This window comes from Phyllostomus discolor, chromosome 13 (genome assembly GCF_004126475.2).
Source record: "Phyllostomus discolor isolate MPI-MPIP mPhyDis1 chromosome 13, mPhyDis1.pri.v3, whole genome shotgun sequence".
In the NCBI taxonomy this organism is placed as follows: domain Eukaryota; kingdom Metazoa; phylum Chordata; class Mammalia; order Chiroptera; family Phyllostomidae; genus Phyllostomus; species Phyllostomus discolor.
This window is the reverse complement of record NC_040915.2, coordinates 52,534,838-52,560,789: the sequence shown is the minus strand read 5'-3', so window position 1 is coordinate 52,560,789 and position 25,952 is coordinate 52,534,838. Positions and strand designations below refer to the sequence as shown.

General features: G+C 53.8%; 1 protein-coding gene across 4 annotated transcripts in view; it reads left to right on the top strand.

Annotated features, from left to right (window-relative positions):
* ACACB (acetyl-CoA carboxylase beta) overlaps nucleotides 1-25,952 on the top strand; it is a 95,214-nt gene that overhangs the window by 31,542 nt on the left and 37,720 nt on the right. For all 4 annotated transcript variants that reach the window (XM_028527582.2, XM_036014429.1, XM_036014431.1 and 1 more), the window contains 19 exons: nucleotides 153-285; nucleotides 2,112-2,250; nucleotides 5,084-5,193; nucleotides 5,410-5,491; nucleotides 6,720-6,818; nucleotides 8,070-8,179; nucleotides 8,321-8,431; nucleotides 9,647-9,856; nucleotides 10,143-10,313; nucleotides 11,930-12,091; nucleotides 13,695-13,858; nucleotides 16,175-16,325; nucleotides 16,432-16,535; nucleotides 18,030-18,111; nucleotides 19,488-19,633; nucleotides 21,070-21,220; nucleotides 22,471-22,605; nucleotides 24,105-24,251; nucleotides 24,651-24,839. In XM_028527582.2, coding sequence (XP_028383383.1) covers nucleotides 153-285; nucleotides 2,112-2,250; nucleotides 5,084-5,193; nucleotides 5,410-5,491; nucleotides 6,720-6,818; nucleotides 8,070-8,179; nucleotides 8,321-8,431; nucleotides 9,647-9,856; nucleotides 10,143-10,313; nucleotides 11,930-12,091; nucleotides 13,695-13,858; nucleotides 16,175-16,325; nucleotides 16,432-16,535; nucleotides 18,030-18,111; nucleotides 19,488-19,633; nucleotides 21,070-21,220; nucleotides 22,471-22,605; nucleotides 24,105-24,251; nucleotides 24,651-24,839 — 2,596 coding nt within the window. The remainder of the gene's footprint in view (nucleotides 1-152; nucleotides 286-2,111; nucleotides 2,251-5,083; nucleotides 5,194-5,409; nucleotides 5,492-6,719; nucleotides 6,819-8,069; nucleotides 8,180-8,320; nucleotides 8,432-9,646; nucleotides 9,857-10,142; nucleotides 10,314-11,929; nucleotides 12,092-13,694; nucleotides 13,859-16,174; nucleotides 16,326-16,431; nucleotides 16,536-18,029; nucleotides 18,112-19,487; nucleotides 19,634-21,069; nucleotides 21,221-22,470; nucleotides 22,606-24,104; nucleotides 24,252-24,650; nucleotides 24,840-25,952) is intronic.

Below are 25,952 nucleotides of genomic sequence, written 5' to 3'. Positions count from 1 at the left end.
GGTCAGGGGACAATGCAGCAGGGGTCTGATACACCTCAGCCGCTCTGTGTGGGAGTTAATTTTGTGGGCGCTGGGCCCCTGATGCCCCCCACCCCGCCCCCCGGCATCCCAGGCTTCCCGGCTCACGCTCGCCTGTCCTGTTCCCTCCGCAGGCCCAGCATGTCTGGGCTCCACCTGGTGAGGAGGGGCCGTGAACACAAGAAGGTGGACCTGCACAGAGACTTCACCGTAGCTTCCCCGGCCGAGTTCGTCACGCGCTTTGGGGGGGATCGGGTCATTGAGAAGGTATGGATGGGGTTCTGGAGCCGTGGGTGAGGCCTGGTAGGGCGGGGTGGGAGAACCAGCTTCAGACTGGGTGCTCACGCTGCAGAGAGAGGGCGGGGGCCGGCCCCTGGTGAGCACTTGCTAAGTGCTGGGCTTCGTGAGCTTTGCACAGTCACGACAGCCCGAGCGGCAGACGCACGGCCCCGCTCCACAGAGGAGGAGACTGAGGTCAGCGGGCTTCTCAAAGCACCCTGCAGTGCCTTTGTGCAAGGGGCTGCATCCCAGGTTATGGGAAGGGAAGCATAAAACCCGGCCCCCGGCCCTCCCCAGGCCCACAGCCCCTTAGATAAGGAGAGGAGGCCTGCATATTGGAATGACAGTAATGAAAGGAAACAGCTAAAATTTGCCATTTTAAAAAGAGGAGAGAGAACATCGAACCTGAGCCCGGAGCTCTGGGGTCTGTCTGCTGTGGCCGCTCACGGATCACGGCATCAGGGCTCAGTGTCCCCTTCTATTAAAACAGAGCCAGCCACACCCCAAAGCTCTGCCGAGATTTGTCTTCCAGGCTGTTGGGAAGATTGGTCAGCAATGCAAGGGCCTGAAAGTACAGTGGTGGGCAAAAGCAGGTGGATAATAATAAGTAATGTGATAATACATGAATGATAATGCAAGAAGAAGCTGTGTTCGTGGACTTACAGCTGGAAACCTCCTTTTGCCCACCCCCGTGTGGGCTCACTAGGTGAGTCAGAACCGTGAAGCCGTGTGCCTGTTTTTTTAGGAACTGTCTAATGCCACACAGCACGTTCATGATGCAAACAAGAATTGAAAGCGAGACCCCTTCTGTCGCGGGGACAGCCAGTGTTACTGCCTCTCCTCCTCACCCAGTCTGGGCCCTGTAACCTTCAGGATGCAGAGGTGGTCCTGCTGCACGGGTGCAGTTCCAAGCACAGGACGGACTATGGAGGGCCCGAGTCCCAGCTCTGCCACTTACTGGCTGTGTGACCTCGGGCACTCGCCTTAACTCCTCTGAGTTTTAATGTCTTTGATCCCAAATAGGGATAATAATACAACCTCTTTCAAAGGGCTGTCGTGAAGATAAAATGAAATACATTATACTGTGGCTTAGTGCCTTCTAAACCCGCAGAAAGGTTAAGTGATCACGATGGCGCCAAATGAAGGCATCCAAAGTTATTTATTTGTCCATTCATCCATTAATCATCTATCCATCCATTCATCCATCATCCATCCATCCATCATCTATCTATCCATCCATCCATCATCCACCCATCCATCATCCATCCATCCATCCATCATCCATCCATCCATCCGTCCATCATCCATCCATCCATCCAGTCATCCATGTACCCATCCATCCATCCATCATCTATCTATCCATCCATCCATCATCCACCCATCCATCATCCATCCATCCATCCATCATCCATCCATCCATCCATCCATCATCCATCCATCCATCCAGTCATCCATGTACCCATCCATCCATCCATCATCCACCCATCCAGTCATCCATCCATCCATCCATCCATCTGGTCATCCATCATCCATCCATCCACCTATTTAGTTATCCTTTTATCCATCCACCTACCTGTCTGGTTATCCATCCATCCATCCACACATCCCTCCATCCCATCATCCATTCACGCAGTCCGCAAGACTCCGAGCTCCTGCTCTGTGCCGGGCTGTGTGCTGCAGAAATGCACAGAGGAAATGTGTGCTTCAGGTACTGCAGGAGGCGCTGCAGCCCTGAGATGCTCCCCACGGTGGCACGCAGCCTCTGTTGCAGGGAGATGTGCAGCTCTGGCCCCTCCCTCCTTTTCCCCGTCCAGGTGCTCATCGCCAACAATGGCATCGCCGCCGTGAAGTGCATGCGCTCCATCCGCAGGTGGTCCTACGAGATGTTCCGAAACGAGCGGGCCATCCGGTTTGTAGTCATGGTGACGCCGGAGGACCTCAAGGCCAACGCAGGTATTTGGGCCTTCGCTCCCTCCCCCTCCCACCTCGCCATGCCCCATCCTTACCTTCCCTCACCTGCACCTACCTGGGCAGGTCCATTCTGAACCCCAAGCAGAGTTCCAGGGTACCACTCTCCTGAGCCTGCACTTCTGTGCCTTTTCTTCTTCATTTAACTCAAATGTCTGCTGATAATAAGAATGACCTCTGTACTTTATAAAAATGCACATTTTTAACGTATGAAGGGGAAATCCCATCTTTGAGCAATGCACATGTTATTGCAAATTGGTATCTCTTCCTCCAGATGTTTTTTCTTGCAGATGTATATGCTGTATTTCAATCATTTGTTCATTTTTCTATTCATTTACTGTCTCAGTGTTTATTAGCCTAGACCATTCTGTAAATATTGGCAATTTGCTTTTTCTTTTTTTAAAGATTTTATTTTTAGAGAAAAGGGAGCAGAGGGAAAAAGAGAGGGAGAGAAACATCAGTGTGCTAGAGGCACATTGATTGGTTGCCTCTTGCATGCCCCCAACTGGGCACCCAGCCCACAACCCAGGCATGTGCCCCGATGGGGAATTGAACCAGCGACCTTTCGGTTTGCCAGCTGGCACTCCACCCACTGAGCCACACCAGCCAGGGCCAATTTGGTTTTCCCCCTGAACAGCCTTATCCCATCACAGACCCTTCTCCACACAGCAGGCAAACTGATCTTTTAAAAACACTGTTCAGGTCCTGTCAGCCCTGCCTCGAATGCTTCAGAGACCACGATGCTGTCCCAAGCAGCAGCAACCTCAATCCCGTGCCCCAGGCCTCCACCCGCCTCCCCGCCTCGGGGGCAGGCCCCAGGCTCTGCCCCACCTGCACGCAGTCTCCTTTTAACGCACAACGAACAGTGAGGACAGGTTTGCTTGTCAGCCCCATTTTGCAGATGAGACAGTTGTGGCACGGGGACATAAATCACTTCCCCAGCATCATACAAACGGTGTGTGACTATTAAAAATAAAAAGACCTTTTAAATCGAGAGGCAAAATGCATTTGGGATCTATCAGAAGAGCTGTTTTGGGTGCATTGATTCAGGCTGACACCCAGAGAGCGTTCCGTTCCGACTGGGAGACAAAGGGGAGGGGAATGGTTGCATCAGTAGAAGGGAGGCGTTTCTATTGGTGCACATAACAGAGTGGTGTTCGTTCTAAACAGGGTCTTGCATTTTCAGGCCGGTAGTCATGATAAGCGCTTTCCTGCTATCTTGGCAAACAGCTCTCTGGCACACAGTGTTGCCCTAGGCCCAGTCCGAAGGTCGTGTCGCCCTTTGTCACATTCCAGAGGCCCGAGACAGGCGAGGTGCCAGGCAGTTGCTCTGGCCTGGCCACTCTGGCTCTGTCTAAAAGTGGCTCCGTTTATATTATTATTATCTTTTTGACATGACAAGGCTGGAACCGAGGGTCTGGCCTTGGGACCCTTATGCGGTGGGATTCCAGTTCCTCCCCAGGCCGGCTAAGGCCCCACACGACTCAACCCCCGCTGGCTTCCTGCTCCCGTCTCGTGCCCCTTGCCCTTCACGCCTGGGCCCAGGCACACGGCCTCGTCGGTGCCCGGACTGGCCTTGCCGTGTCCTGTGCCAGGGCCTTGGGGGTGTGCCAGGCCCTTGGCTGACTTTCCCCCTGAAGCTCACTGCAGAGCGGCCTCCGTCCCTCCCTGCCCCGACCTCCCCATCTCGTCATTCTCCCTGGGTATCTCCCTGTCAGCGCCCAGGCGCTGACCGTAGTCTGCAGTTACCCCGTTTGCTTTCTTGTTTATCTGCTCTGACAGTAGGGTGAAGCTCGGTGAGGAGAGGGTGCTTGTCTGACCTCTTGCTTTATAATCTCTGGGGCTTCCCCAGTGGCTTTTTTTTTTTTAACTTTAGACAGAGAGGAAGAGGGTGGGGGGAGAGAAAGAGAGAGAGAGGTTAATTTGCTGTCCCACTTATTCACACATTCATTGGTTGCTTCTTGTCTGTGCCCTGACGGGGGGTCGAACCCCCAACCTCGGGTTATCAGGATGACGCTCTGACCAACTGACCCACCCTGTGCGGGCGGGCCCCAGCGGCTTTGTTTGAGAACATATTTCTTGAAGTTGGAATTTCTGGAATTAAAGAGCATGACTATTTTAAAACCAACACATAGCATCATATTCAGCTTTTAAAAAGGCAGGAATGGCTGTCCCATGACATGGAGGAAACTTTAGGACATGATGCTAAGTGAAACGGACCAGTCACAGGAAGACAGATACTGTCTGATCCCACTCCGATGAGGTCCATAGTGTGGCCTGCATCTCAGAGAGAGAAGGAAGAGTGGTGGCTGGTTGCCGGGGGGATGCGGGCATGTGGGGCGGGGAAGGGGAGCTGCTTCCTGGGCACAGAGTGTCAGATCCGTGAGACGATAAAGTTCTGGCGGTCTGTTTCACAACCCTGTACATATACTTATCACTACTGAACTGTCCACTCAAAAAATGAGTAAGATGGTAAGTGTTAGGTTATTTTTTTTTAACCACGACTGAAAACAAACATTGCATTCTTTAACGGCAAAACAGTGTTAAGCTAGAGTTTAGGAATTAAAACTAACAAACAAACAAACAAACTAACCCTACCTCTAGGCCCACTGTCCTGACAGCTTGCTTCTATTGCCGTTCCCTGAAGGCTCGGTCCAGACAGACACAGTAACGTCGTCGTCGGTTCTCTTCTAGTCCCACACACTTGTCCCTGTCACCCGAGAGCCGTCTCGGTCCCTCGGGTCTTCTCTCAGTGGCTGTCCGTAGCGGAGTCCTGCAGATTTCCTGCAGTGGCCTCCGTCTCTCTGGCCCTTTGCAGAGTACATCAAGATGGCCGACCAGTACGTCCCGGTGCCAGGGGGCCCCAACAACAACAACTACGCCAACGTGGAGCTCATTGTGGACATCGCCAAGAGAATCCCCGTGCAGGTGAGTTGGACAGGGCACCCTTGTCCGCCCTGGGGCGACGACGCCTGGGCTCTGGAGCCGTGAGGTCCCACGCTTCAGAAGGGGCAGAGGAGCCGGTCCCGTGCGAATCAGAAAGCCAGGGCCGCTGCGACCCAGCCAAGAGCTCTCGGTGGGCGGTGGGCGATGGGAGGCGGGTTGCGGAGGAAGATCTCCGTTCACGCCTCTTTGTGTTTGCAGGCGGTGTGGGCTGGCTGGGGCCACGCCTCCGAAAACCCCAAACTTCCGGAGCTCCTGTGCAAGCACGAGATTGCTTTCTTAGGTACGGTGTGTCTCCCTCAGATACGTGGGAATCAGAGCACTGATGGGAGCCTCCTCTGGGTTGCACCCTCTTCCTAGGGCAGCCCTGGAAAGTGGAGGTCGGTTTGGTGTCTCCACCTCCCATCTTCATTGTCAGGAGCAAGTGAGTCCGGGGGCGGGAGGGCACCTGGGTCAGCGGTCAGCCAGGGGAAAAAAAAAAAAATGGAGCCGTTACCATGGATACCATAGCGGCATGATGCTGAGGCAAGCAGGACCTCTGCTAGGGTTCCTGTGGGGCTGAGATGCCAGCCATGTTCAGATTTATCACTAGGTTTAGAGGTCACATTTCGGATAAGACCGCCCCTTCGCTCAGGCTGTTCTCAGGCCTCTGGACTGCCCCAACCCCTCAGGCCAGAGCCCCGTATCTCTGCTATTGACATGGTCCAGTGGTACTTGTTATCTACGGCATCTGCTTGTTGCAGGATTCGAACTTGTGTCCGTAACCTTTGTGTAATTATGCTCTCTGACCTCCTTGCACGGTTTGGGGAATCATTTACCGCCCCCTTCCCCCTGGGCCCTCAACACAGACTTGTGTGTGAGGCAGCTCGGTGCAGATCAACCCCTGACCTTCCGAGGCTCGGCCTGGCGACCCATGCCCACTGGTGTTTTCTCTGTCCCTGGTCTGTGATCGACTGTCACACGGGATTCTCCCAGCACTGCAGTTTTAGTACCTCTGGAGGTTGGTGGTCCAGCTGGCAAACTACAGCCCACCGGCCACATGCAGCCCACGGCCTGCTTTTGTAAATAAAGTTTTATTGGAACATGGCCCTGTTCATTCATTTAGGTGTTGCCTAGGGCTGCTTTCACCCACCCTGGCAACGTTGTGTATTTGTGAGAGGCCAGTGGGCTTGCGAAGCTGAAAATACATCCTATCCGGTTCGTTATAGGAAAAGTTTGCCCCCCCCATGGTCTGATTTTTTGAGGTGCTGGCTTGCCTTCTTGGTCTAGCATTTTGCCTCCCCCCGAAAGTGAGTTCTGTGGATGCCACAGAGCTTAGGTTGTCACTGGGACCAGGGTTACAGTCCACACGTGGTGGAAGTTGACTGACAGGGTGGCAGGCTGAGACTTCCTTCCTCCCCGACTTGATGTGAAACTCCCTGGGACCTGGTACCTGCCGATGGGCTCTTGGTCGGCACCCGGCTGTGTGTGGCTGACTCGGTTCCGCCCTCCCTCCTGTCCCTGACCCTCAGGCCCCCCCAGCGAGGCCATGTGGGCCCTGGGAGATAAGATCGCCTCCACCATCGTGGCCCAGACGCTGCAGATCCCAACACTGCCCTGGAGTGGAAGCGGTAAGGGACCCCGGCCTTCACTTTGGGGGGCTCCTGCCCCCAGTCTTGCCAATGTGAGCAGAGGGGGGACAAGAGTATGCTTTTTTTTTATTCTTTCACCTACAAGTTTTAAATTATTAAACAAGTGGTAACAGTTTCCATGTAGACAACTTGGAAAACAAGAGAAATTTTAAAAAAAGAAACAGATCACTTATAATCCTGACTCTGTTGAATATTTGTTGCATTTTAGGGATCTACCTTTCTAGTCTTTTTTCTAAGCACATCCTTTAAATCAGAGTCTTGTGTTTACTAGTTTAGGACTTATTTTTCTCACTAATTTTTCTATGTCAATAAATATACTTTGCCCCATTTAAAATGCCTGCATAGAATTATATCATCCAGATATACCATGATTCATTTAACACTCCTCTCTAGTTATAGTTTTTCCAGTTTCCAGTTCATTTTGTTCTAATTTAAAACCTTTCCAGTTCATTTTGTTCTAATTTAAAAAATAGTAAAAGTAATGGAGACTTGATCATTTTATGGTTAAACTTCTATGTACATTTTGATCATTTCCTTAGGATACGTTTCTCCAAGTAGAATTTCTAAGGTATATTAAAAAATAAACAGGAAAAAGTCTTAGGAGTTTTTCTATTCAACTCCTATTGAATAGGAGTTTCCTATTCAATTTGATTTTTTTTTCTTCCAAAGATTGAATTTTAAATTCGGAATGGAAAGTTTTGTCTTGCTTTGTTTCAGATATTTTTTAAAGACTTTATTTATTTATTTTTAGAGAGGGGAGGGAGGGAGAGAGAGAGAGAAACATCAATGTGCGGTTGCTGGGGGTCATGGCCTGCAACCCCAAGCATGTGCCCTGGCTGGGAATCGAACCTGCGATACTTTGGTTCGCAGCCCGAGCTCAATCCACTGAGCTACGCCAGCCAGGGCTTGTTTCAGATCTTCACAGGATATTGGAAAATAATGATTCACTTATAAATAACCCTGTAGAGTAGAATGGGATTTTTTTGGATTCAGGTTAATATGGTGTTCTTGGTAGACTCGGCCTGAACTTCTTAAACTTGATTTCCCATTCAGGGGTGAGCCAGTTGGTAAGAAAGTTAGAAGTCAGTAATTAACGAAGCTGAAGGGCTGTGTCGGCCCCCCGCTGAGCCAGAGGCCGGGCCTGGAGCCGCTTGGTGAGAGGGACCCCGTGGTTTCTGTGTCGTGTGTGTCCGCCGTCCTTGGGGAACTCAGCTTCCTTTGTGCCTCCAGGTCTGATGGTGACACTGGCAGAAGACGACCTGCGGCAGGGGACCAGACTCTGTGTCCCCGAGAACACTTACAACCAGGGTTGTGTGAAGGACGTGGACGAGGGCTTGGAGGTGACCGCAGAGCCTGGGGGGTGGGCGGGTGGGCAGGGGCGCCAAGGGGCCAGAACGTCCCCGCTGGGCTGGTGGCTGGTGGTGGTGGAAAATATCTAATCTCCAAAGAGCTCCCTTTGCCCTTTGCCCCTTGCCCCCCAGGCAGCAGAGAAAATCGGTTTTCCGTTGATGATCAAAGCTTCGGAAGGCGGCGGAGGGAAAGGCATCCGGAAGGCAGAGAGCGCGGAGGACTTCCCAATCCTGTTCAGACAAGTGAGTCTTCCTGCCGCGTGGCTTTTCCCCACGTCTTTGGGGATCGTCTTACTCCGTGGTCGGCCCGCAGGTTGTTTCTGTCAGTGTTGCTGCGTCAGCAGGGCCACATCCTCTCTCTTTAAGAGTCTCTCGGCGACCTGCCTGTAACTCAGGGACGTTTAAAGGATGTTTAGAGGATGCGGCCAGCCTGCCTGCAGGTTCCCCCGGGGAAAGCCAGCTGAGCGAGCATGTTGAGCGGGAGCGGAGGAGAGCTCAGGGCCGCGTGCTTCGGTCCTGCTTTGGTCCAGAGGAGCATTTTCTGTGTGTGCGTTACTGCACGTGTAGTAGACAACCAGTTCACGCACCCAGCTCTCAACAGCACAGTCACTCCTTTAAAAAATAATTTTAAATGTTTTCAATTGCGTATAATATTCTAGCCATTCCAGGGTGCAATACAGTGATTAGACATTTCTGTCATTTAGGAAGCGATCGCCCTGCTAAGTCAGTAGCTGGCACCACAGCAGCATTAGTTCTCCACCACGTTAATTCTTCACGGCACTTTAAACTCTTATCCAGCTTGTGCCCAACTTTTTCTTTTAAAGATTTTATTTATTTATGTATTTTTTAAATTTTTTTTTTCATTCTTTTTTTTAAGATTTTATTTATTTATTTTTAGGGAGGGAAGGGAGGGGGGAGAGAGAGAGAGAGAGAGAAACATCAATGTGTGGTTGCTGGGGGTTATGGCCTGCAACCCAGGAATGTACCCTAGCTGGGAATCGAACCTGGGACACTTTGGTTCCCAGCCCGTGCTCAATCCACTGAGCTACGCCAGCCAGGGCTTATTTATGTATTTGTAGAGAGAGGGGAAGGGAGGGAGAAAGAGAGGGAGAGAAACGTGAGCGAGTCACATTGATCGGTCACCTTTCCTATGTGCCTGGATAGGGGACCGCACATGTGCCCTGACCAGGAATCGAACCAGCGGCCTTTCTCTTTGCCAGACAGCACCCAACCAATGGAGCCACACCAGTCAGGGCTGGACCCAGCTCTTAACAGCATGGGATTGTGGGGAAAGTTTGCTTTCTATGTTATATGTATTTCCACACTGTCGGGTTTAAGAGGAGACTGTAATGTCCCTGAGCGGGGTCACACAAAACTAGGAGGTCGTGGACGTCACTGCCATCATCTCTCCCTCTCTTTGGAGGACTCCCTGTTCCCGCTGCTCTGCCTCCCCCGCAGGTACAGAGCGAGATCCCGGGCTCCCCCGTCTTCCTCATGAAGCTGGCCCAGCACGCCCGTCACCTGGAGGTCCAGATCCTCGCCGACCAGTACGGCAACGCCGTGTCCCTGTTTGGGCGAGACTGCTCCATCCAGCGGCGGCATCAGAAGATCATCGAGGAGGCCCCTGCCACCATCGCCACCCCGGCCGTGTTCGAATTCATGGAGCAGGTGGGCTCTGCGGAGCCGGGTGTGGGGCCAGCCGCAGGGGGAGCCGTCTCAGCCCAGAGCCAGCCAGAGCTCCCCATGGTCTGTATTGCCAAAGCGGGCAAGACCAGGGGCCCATCACGGACATGGCTTCCGCCTGGCTTTATTGGAGTGTTGAGCTGTGTGGTCCCAGAGTGACGGACACATAGCAGGTCCTCAGTCTGCATGTGGTGGGGGAACTCACATCCACTATGAAAACGACCCCAGAAAACCGCTGGACACCCCCCATTCGGCCTCTGTTTGTTTGCAGTGTGCCGTCCGCCTGGCCAAGACGGTGGGCTACGTGAGCGCGGGGACGGTGGAATACCTGTACAGCCAGGACGGCAGCTTCTACTTCTTGGAGCTGAACCCCCGCCTGCAGGTGGAGCACCCCTGCACGGAGATGATTGCCGACGTGAACCTGCCGGCCGCCCAGCTGCAGGTGAGGAAACCGCTCCAGGCCCGGGGCCTTCTTCTGCCCGGGGTTAGGGTCCCTGTCCTGCCCAGACCGGACCTCCCTGCCCCTCTTGACTGACCATCCCTGGGGAGTGACTGGATGTGTACGTAGCACTGAAGGCTGTGAACTTGGAGAACGTGATGTGGTTTGTCACTGTTGTCTGCCATCTAGTCCTTCGGGAAACTGGCAGGAGTCATGTACCTTCTCCTGGAAAAACACATTTTATGCACTTTCAGGGCATTCGTGGGCCCCTGATACCCACTCAGAGACCCGGAGATGTGCTTCTCAGCCGTCGTTTCATTATAGCCACCCCACCCTGCACCCCTCACCCGCCACCACAGTAGGAGACTTTCAGACATTTTTTCCTTCTAATGTGTCCCCTCATGAAATCTTAATATCATAGATACACTGCATATCTGTCTGGGTACTACAGATACATGTGTGCTTTATACACACAAAGAGTAAGATTTTCTTCACCCCCCCAAAACAAATATTTGTCCCCTGGGGGGCCAGTATCACCCGCATTGAAAACTTGGTGACCCAGAGGTAGAAACGCCTGTATTCATTGGAACTCCGTTATTTTTATTAAGGTCTTCTTCCTTCCTCCGTTCCCTGCCCCACCAGAATTTTTATCCTGCTTGTTAGTTTTTTTCTAGTTTGAAAACTTTCAAAAAGTGGCAAGGATAATCCGTGTTAACCCCACGCTCTGCCTGGATGCTCCCGCTGTTCGCATCTCACCCTGTTTGCTCTCTCGCTGCGGCGTGGCCATGTAATTATTCCCCTGGCTCAGCCTTTGGAGAGACTTTTCACTCGAACCCTTACTGCCGCTTTGCCTCTAAACACGCCACTCCCCGTGGCCTCCCGAGAACAAGGGCGCTCCGTTACGATGCCGCAAGGAAATCCCGTGTGGATGCCGCCACACACCTGGCTGATGAGACTGCCCACGTGAACGTCTCCCTGAATTTGTGGGTGTTTCTTGTTTGTTTGTTTTTTAAAGCCGGGGCCACATGCCCCGTTTCACTGCCATGTCTCGTCAGTCCTACCTTTTCATTGCTGACATTGGCCTTGTGAAGGGTCCCGGCAGAACGTCCCTCAACTTGGTTGTCTCTTCCTGATCGGTCTCTTCCGCGTGATGTCCTTTTGCCCATGTCACATCACAAGACGCAGTGTGTTAGCTGTGACCCTTCAGCTGAGCTGCATCCTCAATACTCTGGTTGTTACTCGTTCTAATTTCCCTGTGCTCCCTGCATCCTTCTCCAAACCTATAGTCCTGCTTCTGGGTACCTTCCCTCCTCACCCTCCGGAGCCCTGAAGTCTTGCGTGTTTGCCGCGTGTATTTTCCTGCCGTGTGGTGGTGTTTCACGAATGTTGCCTCTTTTCCCAGTGGCACAGTTTGCCCCGTGGGGGCCAAGTCAGCCCTGTGTCTTTTTCTCTCTTTGCCTCTCCCGCTACCGCAAGCAGCATTGTGTGCGCACGAGATGCTCAGTGTATCTGCCGTCATTTGTGGGACCTCGGCCTCCCCGTGCGCCCAGCCCTGTGCTTGGTGTTTGGGGGCAGGGGCCTCGTGGGACTCAGCCCTGGGACGGCTTTCTTGATTTCAGATTGCCATGGGTGTGCCGCTGCACCGGCTGAAAGACATCCGCCTTCTGTACGGAGAGTCGCCGTGGGGGGTGACGCCCATTTCTTTTGACGCCCCTCCCAACCCACCCCTGCCCCGCGGCCACGTTATTGCAGCCAGAATCACCAGCGAAAATCCCGATGAGGCAAGTTGTGGGGGGGGCCCTTGCTTTTGCCATCTCCAGTCTCCCGGTGTGGGGCAGACCCCCAGCCTTAGCCTTGGACTTGGGGTGAGAGAGGTTTGTTTGTTCCCTTCTCCCCAGGCTTCTCAGCTTACAGATAAGGGAGTGGAGGCACGGGAGGGAAACAGGTCACGGTTTATTGACACGGAGTGTGTGCCATGCGCATCCCTTCATACGTCTCACTGCTGATGTTCTGGCACTAGGCGGTGTTACTCCCGATTACAGGTCAAGAGGCTGGGGTAACTTGCCTGATGCCTCAAGCCCGGGACCTGCTGAGGCCCTGGCCAGGCCCCGATGGGGATTCCAAAGGCCACGTCCATCTTTAGGACAAACAGTGGACTTAGAGCCTGGCTCCTTGGAATTGTTGCTGCACCCTCAGTGCAGTCTGATCTGATGTACAGAGACCCTCTGTGACTTGTTCTTCCTTGTGCCTTAAAAAACCCAACCAGCTGGCATCTGTCACAGTTGACATGCTTTGCTAAGGGTTGGCTGTCAATGTCATCTCTAGAACCTACCGCAGCCTAACTGTTTAATGAGCACATTCAGGAAACGTGGTGTAGGAGAGGCTTGTTTTTTCTCTTCTCCCTTTTGTTAACAGACTTTTATAGGATGGGAGCAATATTAGTTTAGGGCCCTTTGGCTGCAGGCACACAGCGGACTCTGGTGGTGGACAAGCAAAACGGGATGCTTGTCCACCACCAGAGGGATGGTGGCTTGTTCGCAGGTGCCAGGGTGCACACGCAGGACCAGGCGGTGGAGTTCCTGGGCACCTGGAACTCGCTGTCTCTCACCTCCAGGCACCTCTGCCAAAACCACTGCCTCCACCACTCACTCCAGGAGCCCTAATCCCAGAGAAAAGGTCCAGGCCCACCTCCCATTACTAAAGCTACACTCAGAGGGCGGACGGGCCACCTTCCCCATGGAAATTAGATGTGTTGGCATCAGCGAGGCTAACACTGGATTTCTTGATCTGCTGGAATTTTCATGGCCCAGAATTGGAAATCTAATCCTCTTTCATTTAAACTTTTTATTATTGACAATGTCAGGAGTATGAAACCAGAATGTTCTTTCACTCAGTTCCATCAGAAATCACTGTTCTCCCCTATCACACTGGCACATTCTTCCCCCATTCCAACTCGGTTGTTATTTTTTCAAATCGTTTCTGTAAAGTAGAAATGGCGTGCATTGATGTGCTGACGTGATACACCCACATCCCTGATAAGAGGTATCAATGTTTTTTTTTTCTATTTTAAAATTGATTGATTGATTGATTTGAGAAAGAAACGTGGACTTGCTGTTCCACCCACCCGTGCCTTCATTGGTTGCTTCTTGTATGTGGTCTCCCTGGGGATCGAACCCCCAATCTTAGGCTGTAGCAGAATGATGCTCTAAGCAACGGAGCTACCTGGCCAGCGCGGCATCAGTGTTTTCTTGATTATGCCAAGTTTTTGGTTGTGGCACAGGTTCTTGGGTTTTCCTAGGGTTTGGCTCGGATGAAAATATATTTGGAGTAATGATTCCTTCTGTTTTGCTATATTTGTTTTTTTTTTTTTTGTCTGGGCTCTAGGGGTTTAAGCCAAGCTCCGGGACAGTCCAGGAACTGAATTTCCGCAGCAGCAAGAACGTGTGGGGTTATTTCAGCGTGGCCGCCGCCGGCGGCTTACACGAGTTTGCCGATTCCCAGTTCGGGCACTGCTTCTCCTGGGGAGAGAACCGGGAAGAGGCCATTTCGTCAGTATCTCCTGTCTCCCCTTCTTCCCTTCCTCCCCTCCTCCTTCTGTGCCTTGCACCTGTTAAGAAACTCCAAGTTAGCCTGAGGCTGCAGATGCAGGAGCACGTCGTTAGGAGATCTGGGGGGGTGACTCGCATTGCAGACCCTGTGCAAACAGCCCGAGCTGAAGTGCAAGGACCAAGTCTGCCCTCTTCCTGTGTTTGAGATCCATGAAGTAATGTGACCAGTCCAAGGTCATTGCTCTTGAGCTATTGCAGGTTGAACTTGAAGGACATTCAAAGAATATTCGAGGTGATTCCAAAAGTTTAAAGGGTTCTGAGTACTATAGTTTTTTATAATCTTTTAATTTAATTTAATTTAATTAATTAATTATTTTTTAAATATACTCTTTTTTAAGATTTTATTTATTTATTTTTAGAGAGGGAAGGGAGGGAGAGAGAGAGAGAAAGAAAAAAAAAATATCAATGTACGGTTGCTGGGGACCGTGGCCTGCAACCCAGGCATGTGCCCTGACTGGGAATCAAACCTGCGATGCTTTGGTTCGCAGCCTATGCTCAATCCACTGAGCTATGCCAGCCAGGGCTAATTTAATTTATTTTTAAAGATTTTGTTTATTTATTTTTGGAGAGAGGGGAAGGGAGGGAGAAAGATATAGAGAGAAACATTGATATGTGGTTGCCTCTCTTACTCAGTAGGGTTTCCCCTACCGAGGACCTGGCCCACAGCCTAGGCACATGCCCTCACTGGGAATCGAATTGGTGATCCTTTGGTTTATAGGCCAGCACTCAGTCCAGTGAGCCACACTAGCCAGGGCACTATAGCTTTTCTTTTAAAGGTGTGTGTGTATGGGGGCAGGAATCTCCTTTAAATTTAAATCTCATAAGTAGTTCTTGGAGAAACCCATGTTAACAAAGGGGCCCCGGAATTCTGAAACACACCTTTTTCTTGCCTTGACCTGGGTGCAAAGAGGTCAAAACTGGTTCCCATGGTAGCTCAATGTTCTCGTGCTGGTGGATGACTGTCCTTTAGAGTGAACAATCCAAAAAGCATTGTGGACATTTTATTTAAAAGACATTAAGATCTATCTGGCCTGGGCACGTAGCCATGAATTAAATTGAGTTTGGTGGTTTTGATGATTGGGCTTTTTTTTTTTTAATTAACTTCAAATGATTAGTTTTAATCATGTGCAGTGAAAAACTGAGACCCTGACGCTTAGAGAGAATTGCAGCAACTAAGAATGAACGGGGAGGGAGGGCGGGCGGGCAGCCGGCCCGGCCTCCTCCAAATGGAGTTGGGGGTGTGGCTTGGCTCGTGCTGTGAATGAGTGACCAGTAGCAGCTTCAACAGGACTCAGAGGAAACCGTTCCAGCTCTTTGTGCTGCTGCCAGCGTCCAGCAGGGGATCAGTTTCCCCGGTGTTCCTGGGACTGGCAGATTTCTCAGGGTAACACTGGCCAGGTCCTGAGCAAACGGGGGCAAACCGGTCACCCAGAGCCCAGTGGCTTAACTCCTAGGTGCAGGTGTGGGCCCCACAACTGTAGCCTGTTGACACCCTTACTTGACCTCAGTGTATCTGCATTGTTCCACCCTGCCCCAAGTGGGGTGGCCGTGGCCCCTCTGGCACGCCTGCCGACTGCACCCAGGAATGAGAGCTCTGCCCTCCCAGGGAGGGAGGCCTTCTGATGCCTCCTCTGTCTTAGGTTCGTCTCCCCCACAACACTGTCCCCGTGAGTTCACAGGGAGTGGCCGTTTCAGCCTTTGGACCAGAGGCCCTGCCTGCGGGGAGGTAGCCCCCCTGGGAGAGGGGAGTCGGTTACCAGCCAAGCCCTGAGCGGGCTAACAGTGCTCAGGGGCCGCAGGCGCACCCCGCGCACACTGGGCAGGGCAGCCGTGCATGTGGCCAGAGGGCGGCACCAGCTTGGGGACACGGGGATGCGAATGGGTCTAGCGGGGGAGGGAGGCAGGGTGACTGGCAGTGGTTAATCAGAACTAGAATCATGGCAATTAATCATGTGCGTAGCAGCTGACAGTTACTGATCTGTGACGGGGTGTTTTATATGGATTAACTCATTTTAACCCTCAAGCCCCTGGGTGAAGTCAGGGTTATTCCCCCATTTTCCAGATGAGGACATGGAGGCCCTGGTAGGTGAGTCACTTGCCTGAGATCACGTGACCAGTACATTGCTGGGGCTGAGATGGACCCAGGGTGTCTGACTGGGGACCCCCTTCATGTCCGTGCGGTTCCAGCTCTCTGGGGACCGTTCGGGAGCCCCATGTGCTCGTTCAGGAAATAACCTGTGTGCCTGTCCCCTCAAGGAACATGGTGGTGGCTTTGAAGGAACTGTCCATCCGGGGCGACTTCAGGACCACCGTGGAGTATCTCGTCAACCTCCTGGAGACCGAGAGTTTCCAGAACAACGACATTGACACCGGGTGGTTGGACCACCTCATCGCCGAGAAAGTGCAGGTGAGGAGCTGCGCACATGTCCCCTGCAATGGCTGAGAGCCTCCCCACCCCTGAGCATCCTGGGGGCTCGGTTGCCATGGGTACTGACGTGCAGGGTCTTTCCTAGGCAGAAAAGCCAGATGTCATGCTCGGGGTGGTGTGCGGGGCCTTGAACGTGGCCGATGCGATGTTCAGAACCTGCATGACGGATTTCTTGCACTCGCTGGAAAGGTAGGGCGTGTAGGTAATTTTTTTCCCCCTTTTGGGAAATGTGTGAGTGGCAAGTAAGGCAGAACGTGCTTTATTCGGGTGGGAATCAGCCTCCAGGAGATGAGTGAATCCCTCCTATGTGCTTGCCTCTGAAATTCCTGGGAGAATGCTGGGCTGCCCTGGAAGAGGTCCGGGAGATGGGATTCTCAAGGCCAAGGCGGCAGTTAAAATAGAGGCAGTCGTGTGTTTATTTGTTGTGTGCTGACCTGTGTCAGGCATGTTGTCAGAGTCATAGGCTATGTATTTTGGTCTCTCCCAGACCCTCACCTGAATCAGAAGGTGCCTGGTGCAAGAGCCGGGGAACTCAGTTGGTTAGAGCATCACCTCGATATGCCAGGGTTGTGGGTTTGATCCCTGGTCAGGGCGCATGCAAGAGTCAACCAATGAATGCATAGAGAAGTGGATCAACAAGTTGAGTTTTCTCCCTTTCTCTCCCTTTCTCTCTCTCCCTCTAAAATTACTGGGGGGGGGCGGGGGGGGAAGGTCCCTAGTGAAATGGACCAGCCTGGAAGCAGCCAGGTGCTCACCGCGGGGGTGGGCCGGGGTTTCTCAGCCTCAGCCCCACCCCCACTGACATTTTGGGCTGGATCATTTTGTGCTGTGGGGTGGTCCGGTGCAGTGCGGGGTGTTCGCAGCATCCCTGGCCCCATCCGTAGCGTCCCCTCTCCCCTACAGCCATGACAGTCAGATGCAGAGTGCTGGCCTCATGGCCTTCAAATACATCTCCAGATGCAGCCAGGTGTCCCAAGGATGGATGTAAAAATTGCCCTTGGATGAGCACCTCTGTGAGAGGCAAAGGAAGCTCCCGAAAGGAAGAGGCTGAGGTTTTAGCACTCGGTTGGCATGCTTTTGAGTGGAGGTAGAATTGTAGTCCGGGTGCTGGTTTCTTCCTAAGCAGACAGCAGGGTTCCCCGCCCCCCCCCCCACCTCCAACACACAGGATTCTTTGAGAAGCAGCTATTATGGATTTAGCTTCCTGAAAACCCTTTTGAGATTTCCCATCCTTCAGAAAGTGCGGTTTCCCTCAGTTCTGAGGAATGTCAGCCTCCTTGAAAGGAAACTTGTTTGTTGCCTTTTAATCAGACTTAGATTATATATTTTTTTTTTCATCTTCACCTGAGGACATGCTCCTTGATTTGGGAGAGGTGGGAATGGAGGTGGAGTGAGAGGGAGAGAGACAGCGACCGGTCGCCTCTCTTACGCACCCTGGCCAGGGACCGAACCCACAACCCAGGCACGTGCCCTGACTGGGAATCGAACCCGTGACCTTTTGGTTTACGGGATGATGCTCCAACCAACCAAGCTGCACGGGCCAGGGCCGGATGTAGCGTTTTTAGGACAGTCAGGTGTGTTTAGCATAGTCAGGTGCGATGGCGCTTCGGGCTGGGGGCGGGGATGGCCACGGAGCTCTCGGTGGCTCCCAGGCTGACCGCAGACTGTCTTCTCCTTCATCAGGGGCCAGGTGCTGCCCGCAGCGTCCCTGCGGAACACGGTGGACGTGGAACTGATCTACGGAGGCCTTAAGTACATCCTCAAGGTAAAGACCCGTGTTTCTCAGATGCCCCCAATGCCCCCCAAGCCCTGAGGGAGGGAGGTTCTATTCCCCTGCCATCCCTGGAGGGGGTTTTCTCACACCTGGGTCTTGGGATGCCCCAGGCGGCTCAGGACCTTGAAACCTGGATGCTTTGGGTCTGAGAACGCATAGGCTTGAGCAATACACACACGGCATGGTGGCTGCCGTAACCAAGTCCCGCCGACGGGTGGCTTCAAATGAGGGAAATGCATTCTCTCACAGTTCAGGAGGCCTGAAGTTCAAAGCCAAGGCGTGGGCTGGCCTGGGCTCTTTGAAGGCTCCAGGGGGAGCCTGTCCCCCACTTTCCCAGCTTCTGAGGGTTGTGGGCCATCCCCGGGGCTCCTGGCTGGGAGACGTCCCTCCAGGCCCCGTCTCCAGCGTCACACAGCCCTCTTTCCTCCGGGCGTGTCTGTCTGTCTTCACACCGTCCTCCTTTTGCGCCTGCGTCTCTGAGTCTCCTCTCCTCCAGAACACTCCTCTGGTACATACTCAATTGGTCCAGTGTGGCCTCCTCTTAAAGAACTCGTCTGCAAAGACCCTGTTTCCAAATAAGGTCACCTTGTGGGGTACCAGTTAAGAATCTTTTCATATTTACATTTAAATAGCCACGAGTGTCCAGGGGCTCCCACACTCGACGGTGCAGGTCCAGAGTAGTTATTTCATTGCAAGGTTGTTGGAAAGCCAGTTTGGTTCTTGCTGTCGCCATCAATGATGCAATGCTGTATTCCTGCGTGTCTCGCTATCTCCGGTCTCAAATGTGTCTTTTATAGGGTGAGGGCTCTTCAGGGCGGTAGTTTTCTGAGAGGGAACACGCCCCCTGCGCTGATGGCCACATGGGGCCAGGACGTCAGGTTGAAAGGCAAAGCTGAGCCTCTCCCGAGTGTCCCACGTGTCCTGTAGGCCCCTGGGCAGAGCCATGTCCGGGGGGCAGAGCCCTGGCCTACGTCGCTCGGGGAGTCCCCAGGGCCACTTCGCCCACATGAGCCCCCGTCGTGGCCCTGCCGCCCAGGGCGGCCCTGCTGGGGGCTGATGTGTGGGCGCAAGACTTAGAGGGAGAGTGTGCAGGTGGTGAGAGCTGGCTGGTGGGACTCAGCCCTTGGCCACTCCCATCAGCCCACCCACGGGGCAGGAATGGCGCGCTCTCTGCAGGCTCCCTCCCTGTCCGCTTCCTTTCCGGGTGAGGGAGGGCTGGGATGGGACAGGCGAGGCGTCCACCCTGGCACCCCTGCCGTGGACACTAGTCCTGGCTCCTGGTTGGGGAGGGCAAGACAGCATCCCTGGGGCACAGGCACAAGCAGACACCCTGAGTTCAGGTGGGGACATGGAACCTGTCCCCACAGGTGGCCCGGCAGTCGCTGACCATGTTCGTCCTCATCATGAACAACTGTCACATCGAGATCGATGCCCACCGGCTGAACGACGGCGGGCTCCTGCTGTCCTACAGCGGCAGCAGCTACACGACCTACATGAAGGAGGAGGTCAACAGGTGTGTGGGGCGCGCATCCCCCACCCCCCCGGCCCTGGCCACAGAGCCAGTGCTCTCCCATGGGGGTTACCGTGCGGAGCCACCCTTCCTGCAGCCCCAGGGTCTTAGCTAAGTGCCTGCCTGGTAGATGCTAGAAAGGTTAATCTCAAGGCTGGAATTCCATGCAACTGGCAGACACTTGTGGGGGGCACCCAGGAGGCCCTTTTCTGGTGGCCTGGGAGGGTTCAGAGCTGAGTGGGCAGCGAACCCTCCCAGGTGGAGGGTTCTGACTCAGCTGCACAGCGTTTGAGGTGCGGGGTGCAGGGCCAGCTGCCCGTGTCTGAGCTGCAGCGTCCGCCCCGTCTGATGCGACCCCAGGCTCGGAGGAGATGCTGCCACCAAGTTAGGGCAGTGGCTGTTTATGGCGTGTCCACTTGTACTGGACGTCAGGCTGGGTGTTGGGATAGAGCCATGGTCGTGACTCGTGGGGCCTGTCGGGGAAGGTGACGCATTGAACAAGCAGACTGTGGTGGGCAGGGTCGCCGTGCGCCCAGGTGGGAGAAATACAGGCGACCCCAGGAGCACTCAGCACAGGGCCTCCTGAGGCGGACCCAGAGCCCCTCCGCTCTGGTGCATCTGACTGCCCTGGGCTCACATGGGGCGTGCGGGCTGCCCGACTGAGCAGACGGCGCAGACCCCCCTCCCCACGGCCAAGGAGAGTGAAGGTGTGGGGGTTGGGGCTGCCAGAGGCCCCGTGCCTGAACCAGCTCCAGTTAGAGAGGTGGGCTCCCTCCCCAACCCTTGATCAAAGAAGGCATACCAGACTCACCCTGGAGCGGTGGTTTTAGCTCCTCTTTTTTTTTTTTTTTTTAAGATTTTATTTATTTATTTTTAGAGAGTGAAGGGAGGGAGGGAGGGAGAGAGAGAGAGAGAGAGAGAGAAGAGAGAGAGAAACATCAATGTGCGGTTGCTGGGGGTTCTGGCCTGCAACCCAGGAATGTACCCTGTCTGGGAATCGAACCTGGGACACTTTGGTTCCCAGCCCGCGCTCAATCCACTGAGCTATGCCAGCCAGGGCTAGCTCCTCTTTTTAACCCATGTTCTATCTGCCAAGAATATTCAAGATTTCTACAGGGTCCACCGTGGGCATGCTCTCCCCAGGCAGTAAATATTTACCGAATAATGTTTATCAATTTCCTTCTCTGGGCCTGTTGGAATTATGTCAGTAAAAGGAACTAGTGTTCAGCCAGAAAAGGGTCGCACCCTTTGCTCCCCCAACTCGCTCCTAATATATTCTGCTGACTGTCAAATGCCACCATTTGGGGAAGTGTCCCCAAAGTGTCCCCTGAGCCTTGCCCAGGGCGGCTCTCAGGGCTGCCCGTAGACAGCCCCGCTTGGGCCCGCTGGGTGGATGGCCCTCCCCAGTCTCCCCCCTCGCTGCTCCCCCTCTTTTCCAGTTACCGGATTACCATCGGCAACAAGACGTGTGTGTTTGAGAAGGAGAACGACCCCACGGTGCTGAGAGCCCCCTCTGCCGGGAAGCTGACGCAGTACACGGTGGAGGACGGGGGCCACGTGGAGGCGGGGGGCAGCTACGCCGAGATGGAGGTGAGTACGGGCCAGGCCCTGGGGCTTGGCCAGGCCTCCGCCACCCCCTACCTTCCCCACTCCCCGAGGGAGGGCCGTCCATTCGGCATTGCTGCTGCAAATGGTCCTCACTGCTCACCTGGGCCACTGGCTGCAAGTTCCTAAGAGAACCAGTGTGCGGCGTGGGGTTGCAGTATTTAAGGGGAAAAACCTTAAAAAGGCATATGTCCCTGGAAGTGATTAAGAGCTGGTCAGTAAGAAGGACGGTGGCGACTGAAAAGTCTTGAGCCCACACTTGCAAACACTCACCACATGGCAGGCGCTATTCAGAGCGTCTTACCTGTCTCTAGTGACCATCTTCAGGCTCCCCAGCCGTCGTGGGAGATGGGCACGAGTGTGACCCCCATCTCACACGTGAAGAAGCGGGGCCCGAGCAGGCCAGAGACTCCCTCGAGGTCCTGTATGGCCAGGATTCATGTGCGGCCTCCCTTCCTGGCTGCCCGGGGAAACAGTAACGATAACGGCAGTGAAAACACAGGAATGGTGGGCCGGGTTCTCCCTCTTGCTCAGCCCTTATCAGAGCCCTGTGAGGCGAGACGGTGGTTATTCCTCATTTCACCAGGGGGGAAACCGAGGCTCGGAGAGGGAGAGGCACCTGCCAGAGGTTGCAGAGTGACATGTGGGGCCCTGGCCTTGCAGGCCAGGCCTGGCTGGCTCGGGTGCCCGCTCTGTGACCCACCAAGGAGCACTGGGCTGGGTGCCTGTTGCCCACACCATGGTAGCAAAACGTGTCCAGTCCACGTGGCCAGGCGCTCGGGCCACAGAAATGGACTGCTGACCGACCCAACTGCGCGATGCGTTCTTTGCTCCGTCAAATGTTCCCCAGAGGGTTCCCCGCTGCCCTGAGAAAAGCGGCAGGTCACAAACGCACCACACTGTGGGAACGTGTATGTTCATCACCTGCCGTGAGGTGACTGAGCTGCAGTTCTCAGGGAGAGGCTTTACTTCCAAATAAAGATCAGTCATCACATCTGTAAAACCGGCCCGTAGTACCGACCTCCCCAGCTGGTTCTGCAGGGGGAGAGGGCCGTGAATGGTGCTGTGCCTGGCTTTGGGGAACTGCTGGTTCCCTCTGTCCTTGAACTCTGCCCTAGGAGTCGTTCTATTTAAGTGACGCCGGCCCTGCCCCAGAGTGACTGGCTCTGAATGGGTGTCGCACACACAGGCCAGCCCTGGTGGGCTCTGTCTCATTTCTTCTTTCTGCACAACAGGTGATGAAGATGATCATGGCCCTGAACGTGCAGGAGAGTGGCCGGGTGAAGTACATCAAGCGCCCGGGCGCCGTGCTGGAGGCGGGCTGCGTGGTGGCCAGGCTGGAGCTGGACGATCCCTCTAAGGTGCACCCGGTACGTAGCACCCGGCACAGCCCCTGGTACGCAGCGCCGGCACAGCCCTCAGGCTGGCCCAGGCGCGCCCATGGCTTCTGGCTATCTGTCCGGTGAGCCGAGCAGATGGGAGGCCCCTGGCTCTTCCCCCACCTCCCTGTGTCATCATCCCTGTCGCCAGCATGATGGGTGCAGATGTGCCCTCTTTTGCTCAAAGCCCTTTCCATGGTTGTCCCTCCCACTTAGAATGAAACCCAAGTCCTCTGATGACCTGTCCCCACTTTCTTTGGCTTTACCCTCTCTCGCTTTCCCCCTTGGCTTATGCAGGCCACACCCCTCCACCTGCTACCCGGTCCCTCTGCCTGGGAGGACCCTCCCCCAGCTGTTCTCATGGCTCACCCTCTCCGCTGCCATGAGCTTCTACTCAGTCGTGCTTGGGACGCAGAGGGCACTCAGAAAACACACGTCTTGATGACCGTTGACGCCCTTCTAAGTGACCCGTGTATGGTTCTTTTCTCTGCGATTATCAGTTCGTCTGCCCAGGAAAAAAAAGCCAGAAAAGTACTTTTAAAAATCAAATTGTTTCTTTTCTGTAGACAATCCTATTAGAGTTTGGGTTGTTTTCTTCTCATTCTCTTTATTATTCTCTCTCGGGGCTTCCCAACGCTAGACAGGGACTGGGTCTTCTTAGATCATGGGTGCTGGCAGCGTGATTCCTTCGGCAGACGTGTCCTGGGCCAGGGGCAGGGCCTGCTCCCTGCGGGCCAGTGTGCCTGTGGGCCGTGAGCCCTTGCAGTTCCGTTCAGGAAGTCCATCAGCAGGCCGCCCCAGGCCCCGGCTATGGGGGGCCTGGAAGAGAAGCCAGCACCCGATTATGGAGAAGAAAACCCTTTAGTTAACTCTTCAAGGACAAGAGGAGCATTGGGGGGCAGGGGCAGGAAGTTGAGGGGTCCAGGCCAGTAGAATGGATGTCCCAGACCTCTGGGCCCTGTGCCTCACACGTAGTAGGTGGTCAGGGCGGTCAGTGGGTGCTTACAGAACATGTTCATGGACAAAGGGGCATGTTACGTCCATCTTGCCCTTTCGGGAAGCTTTTAACATTTTGATCCTCCGAGGCTAAATGTTTACGATTCACAAAAATCAGGTACATTTGTATGAGGGCTCTATAAATTTTTATTCTGCTAGGTGTTTATCTTTGGGACGCCACAGAGACTGAAAATAAATGGAGAAAGCAGGAGCTCATCCTCATGAGAAGGCAGAGCAAAGCAGAGAAATCCAGCCGCCTCCAGACTTGCTCGGGGGACAGGATTTACGATGATATTTGCAAAGGGGAGGAGTTGGAAAACCGCAGAGGGGTGTGAATTTAACAGTTTTCGCTTTCCAACACGTTCTCTTCTGTTTGTTTTCTCCGGCTTCATCCTAAGGATATTGCGTACTTGTAGATCTGTCTTGGCCCTCAGCTTGTCTCAGTTGGGAGGCCACGGCGGCCTTGACCTCTGGTTCTTGTCATGTCTCACCAGGCCAAGCCGTTCACAGGAGAGCTCCCTCCGCAGCCCACTCTGCCCATCATGGGGGAGAAGCTGAACCAGGTCTTCCACAGCGTCCTGGAAAACCTGATCAACATCATGAATGGCTACTGCCTGCCCGAGCCCATCTTTAGCATAAAGGTAGGTCACGGGTGAAGGGTGGGTGTGTGTCCTCAGGGAGTGTGTGGGTCCAGGTGATGAGCTGGAAGGACTCACTCCGTGAGGTCAGAGGTCTTTACTGATGTAAGGACAAGAAAATGGCATTAGCTCTGCATGAGGCCTTACGTTTCAGCCTCACACCAGGCTGGCGGCCTGGGTGCCTGCAGAGGCGAGTAGGGGCTTCCGAGGTGGGGAAACTGGGCACCGTCTTGTGGTCAGGGGCCCTTCCACTCTGGGCCGTTCCAGAGTCTGCTGGGTCCAGATCTTCGGCCACTCGGGTGCCCGGGGCCTGGATGGGTTGAGTGTGTTGGGTGCCCCGTGGTGGGTGGCGGCGCCCACGCCCCAGAGGGCCTCGAGCCAATGCCGTGGTCCCCGCTGCAGCTAAAGGAGTGGGTGCAGAAGCTCATGATGACCCTCCGCCACCCGTCGCTGCCTCTGCTGGAGCTGCAGGAGATCATGACCAGCGTGTCGGGCCGCATCCCCGCCCCCGTGGAGAAGTCGGTCCGCAGGGTGATGGCCCAGTACGCCAGCAACATCACCTCGGTGCTCTGCCAGTTCCCCAGCCAGCAGGTGAGTGCCCGCGCCGAGCCAGGTGGCCCCTCGGCTCCTGGTCAGTCTGGACATCTGTCCTCTGCTTGAGATGGGCTTCACGAAACCCGCTTACAGCCTGAGATGCTGGCGGCTGAGTTTTCGGTCGAGCCCTCTCTGCGGAACTCCAGCATTTCCCCTGTGCCACAGGCGTTCGGGTGAACATAAACAGCCTCGCTCCCTAAAGCTCGGGTTCCGAATTAGAGTAAATAGACTGAACATTTTCCAAAACTAGGCTGGCTGAAATAAGAGGAAGTTGTGAGTGTTTCTTGCCAGTCTGTAGCTTAGATTCTCTCCCTCTAGTTGTGTAAGGTGATAACCGTGCGACTGTCTGTAGATGTAGTACTTTTTAAAAATGGAAACCATATCGGGGTGACATAAAAGCATCTAACAATTCTACCTTGGCCCCATTTCTTTTTTGGTTGCTTTTATCAAGCCTTTTAAAGATAATTTGCATTTAGGAGCGCCCCCGCTGCCAGTTGTCCTTTGTGTCCTTTGTCTGCTTAGGACTGCCTACCATCCTCATTCCCCCACCCACACCTTAGCGATTGGGGCGGCTAGAGGTCAGCAGAGGTCATTGCCAGAGGTCAGCCGTTCTAGAGGTTGGACTATTGTTCCGCCATCAAAAGGAATGAACTACTGATTTGTGCCACGTGGAAGAGTTTTGAAAAATGGAAGGTGGTATAAGCTAGTCACCAAGGACCACGTGTTACGTGATTCCACCCACACGAAACTGTCCAGGGCAGGCACATCCATGCAGAACGGAAGTTGATTGACAGTTGCCCGGGCCTGGGGAAAGGGCAGTGAGGAGGGTGACAGGGTTCCTTTCGGGGGGATGGAATACTGTCAAATTAGATAGAGGTGATATTTGTGCAACTTGGCAAATATGCTAAAAACCACTAAATTGATTGTATACTGTAAGGGGGCGCTATTATAGATGAATTATATCCTCACTAAAAGATAAAAGCAAACCTCTAAAGGATCCCAATTAAGAAAAGTACATGTGTGGACCTTTGAGGAGTTTGTCATTGATGCAGGCTTCTATATTTAAAATATTTTTGTTGCCAAAACCAGTATGTCAATAACATTCAAATC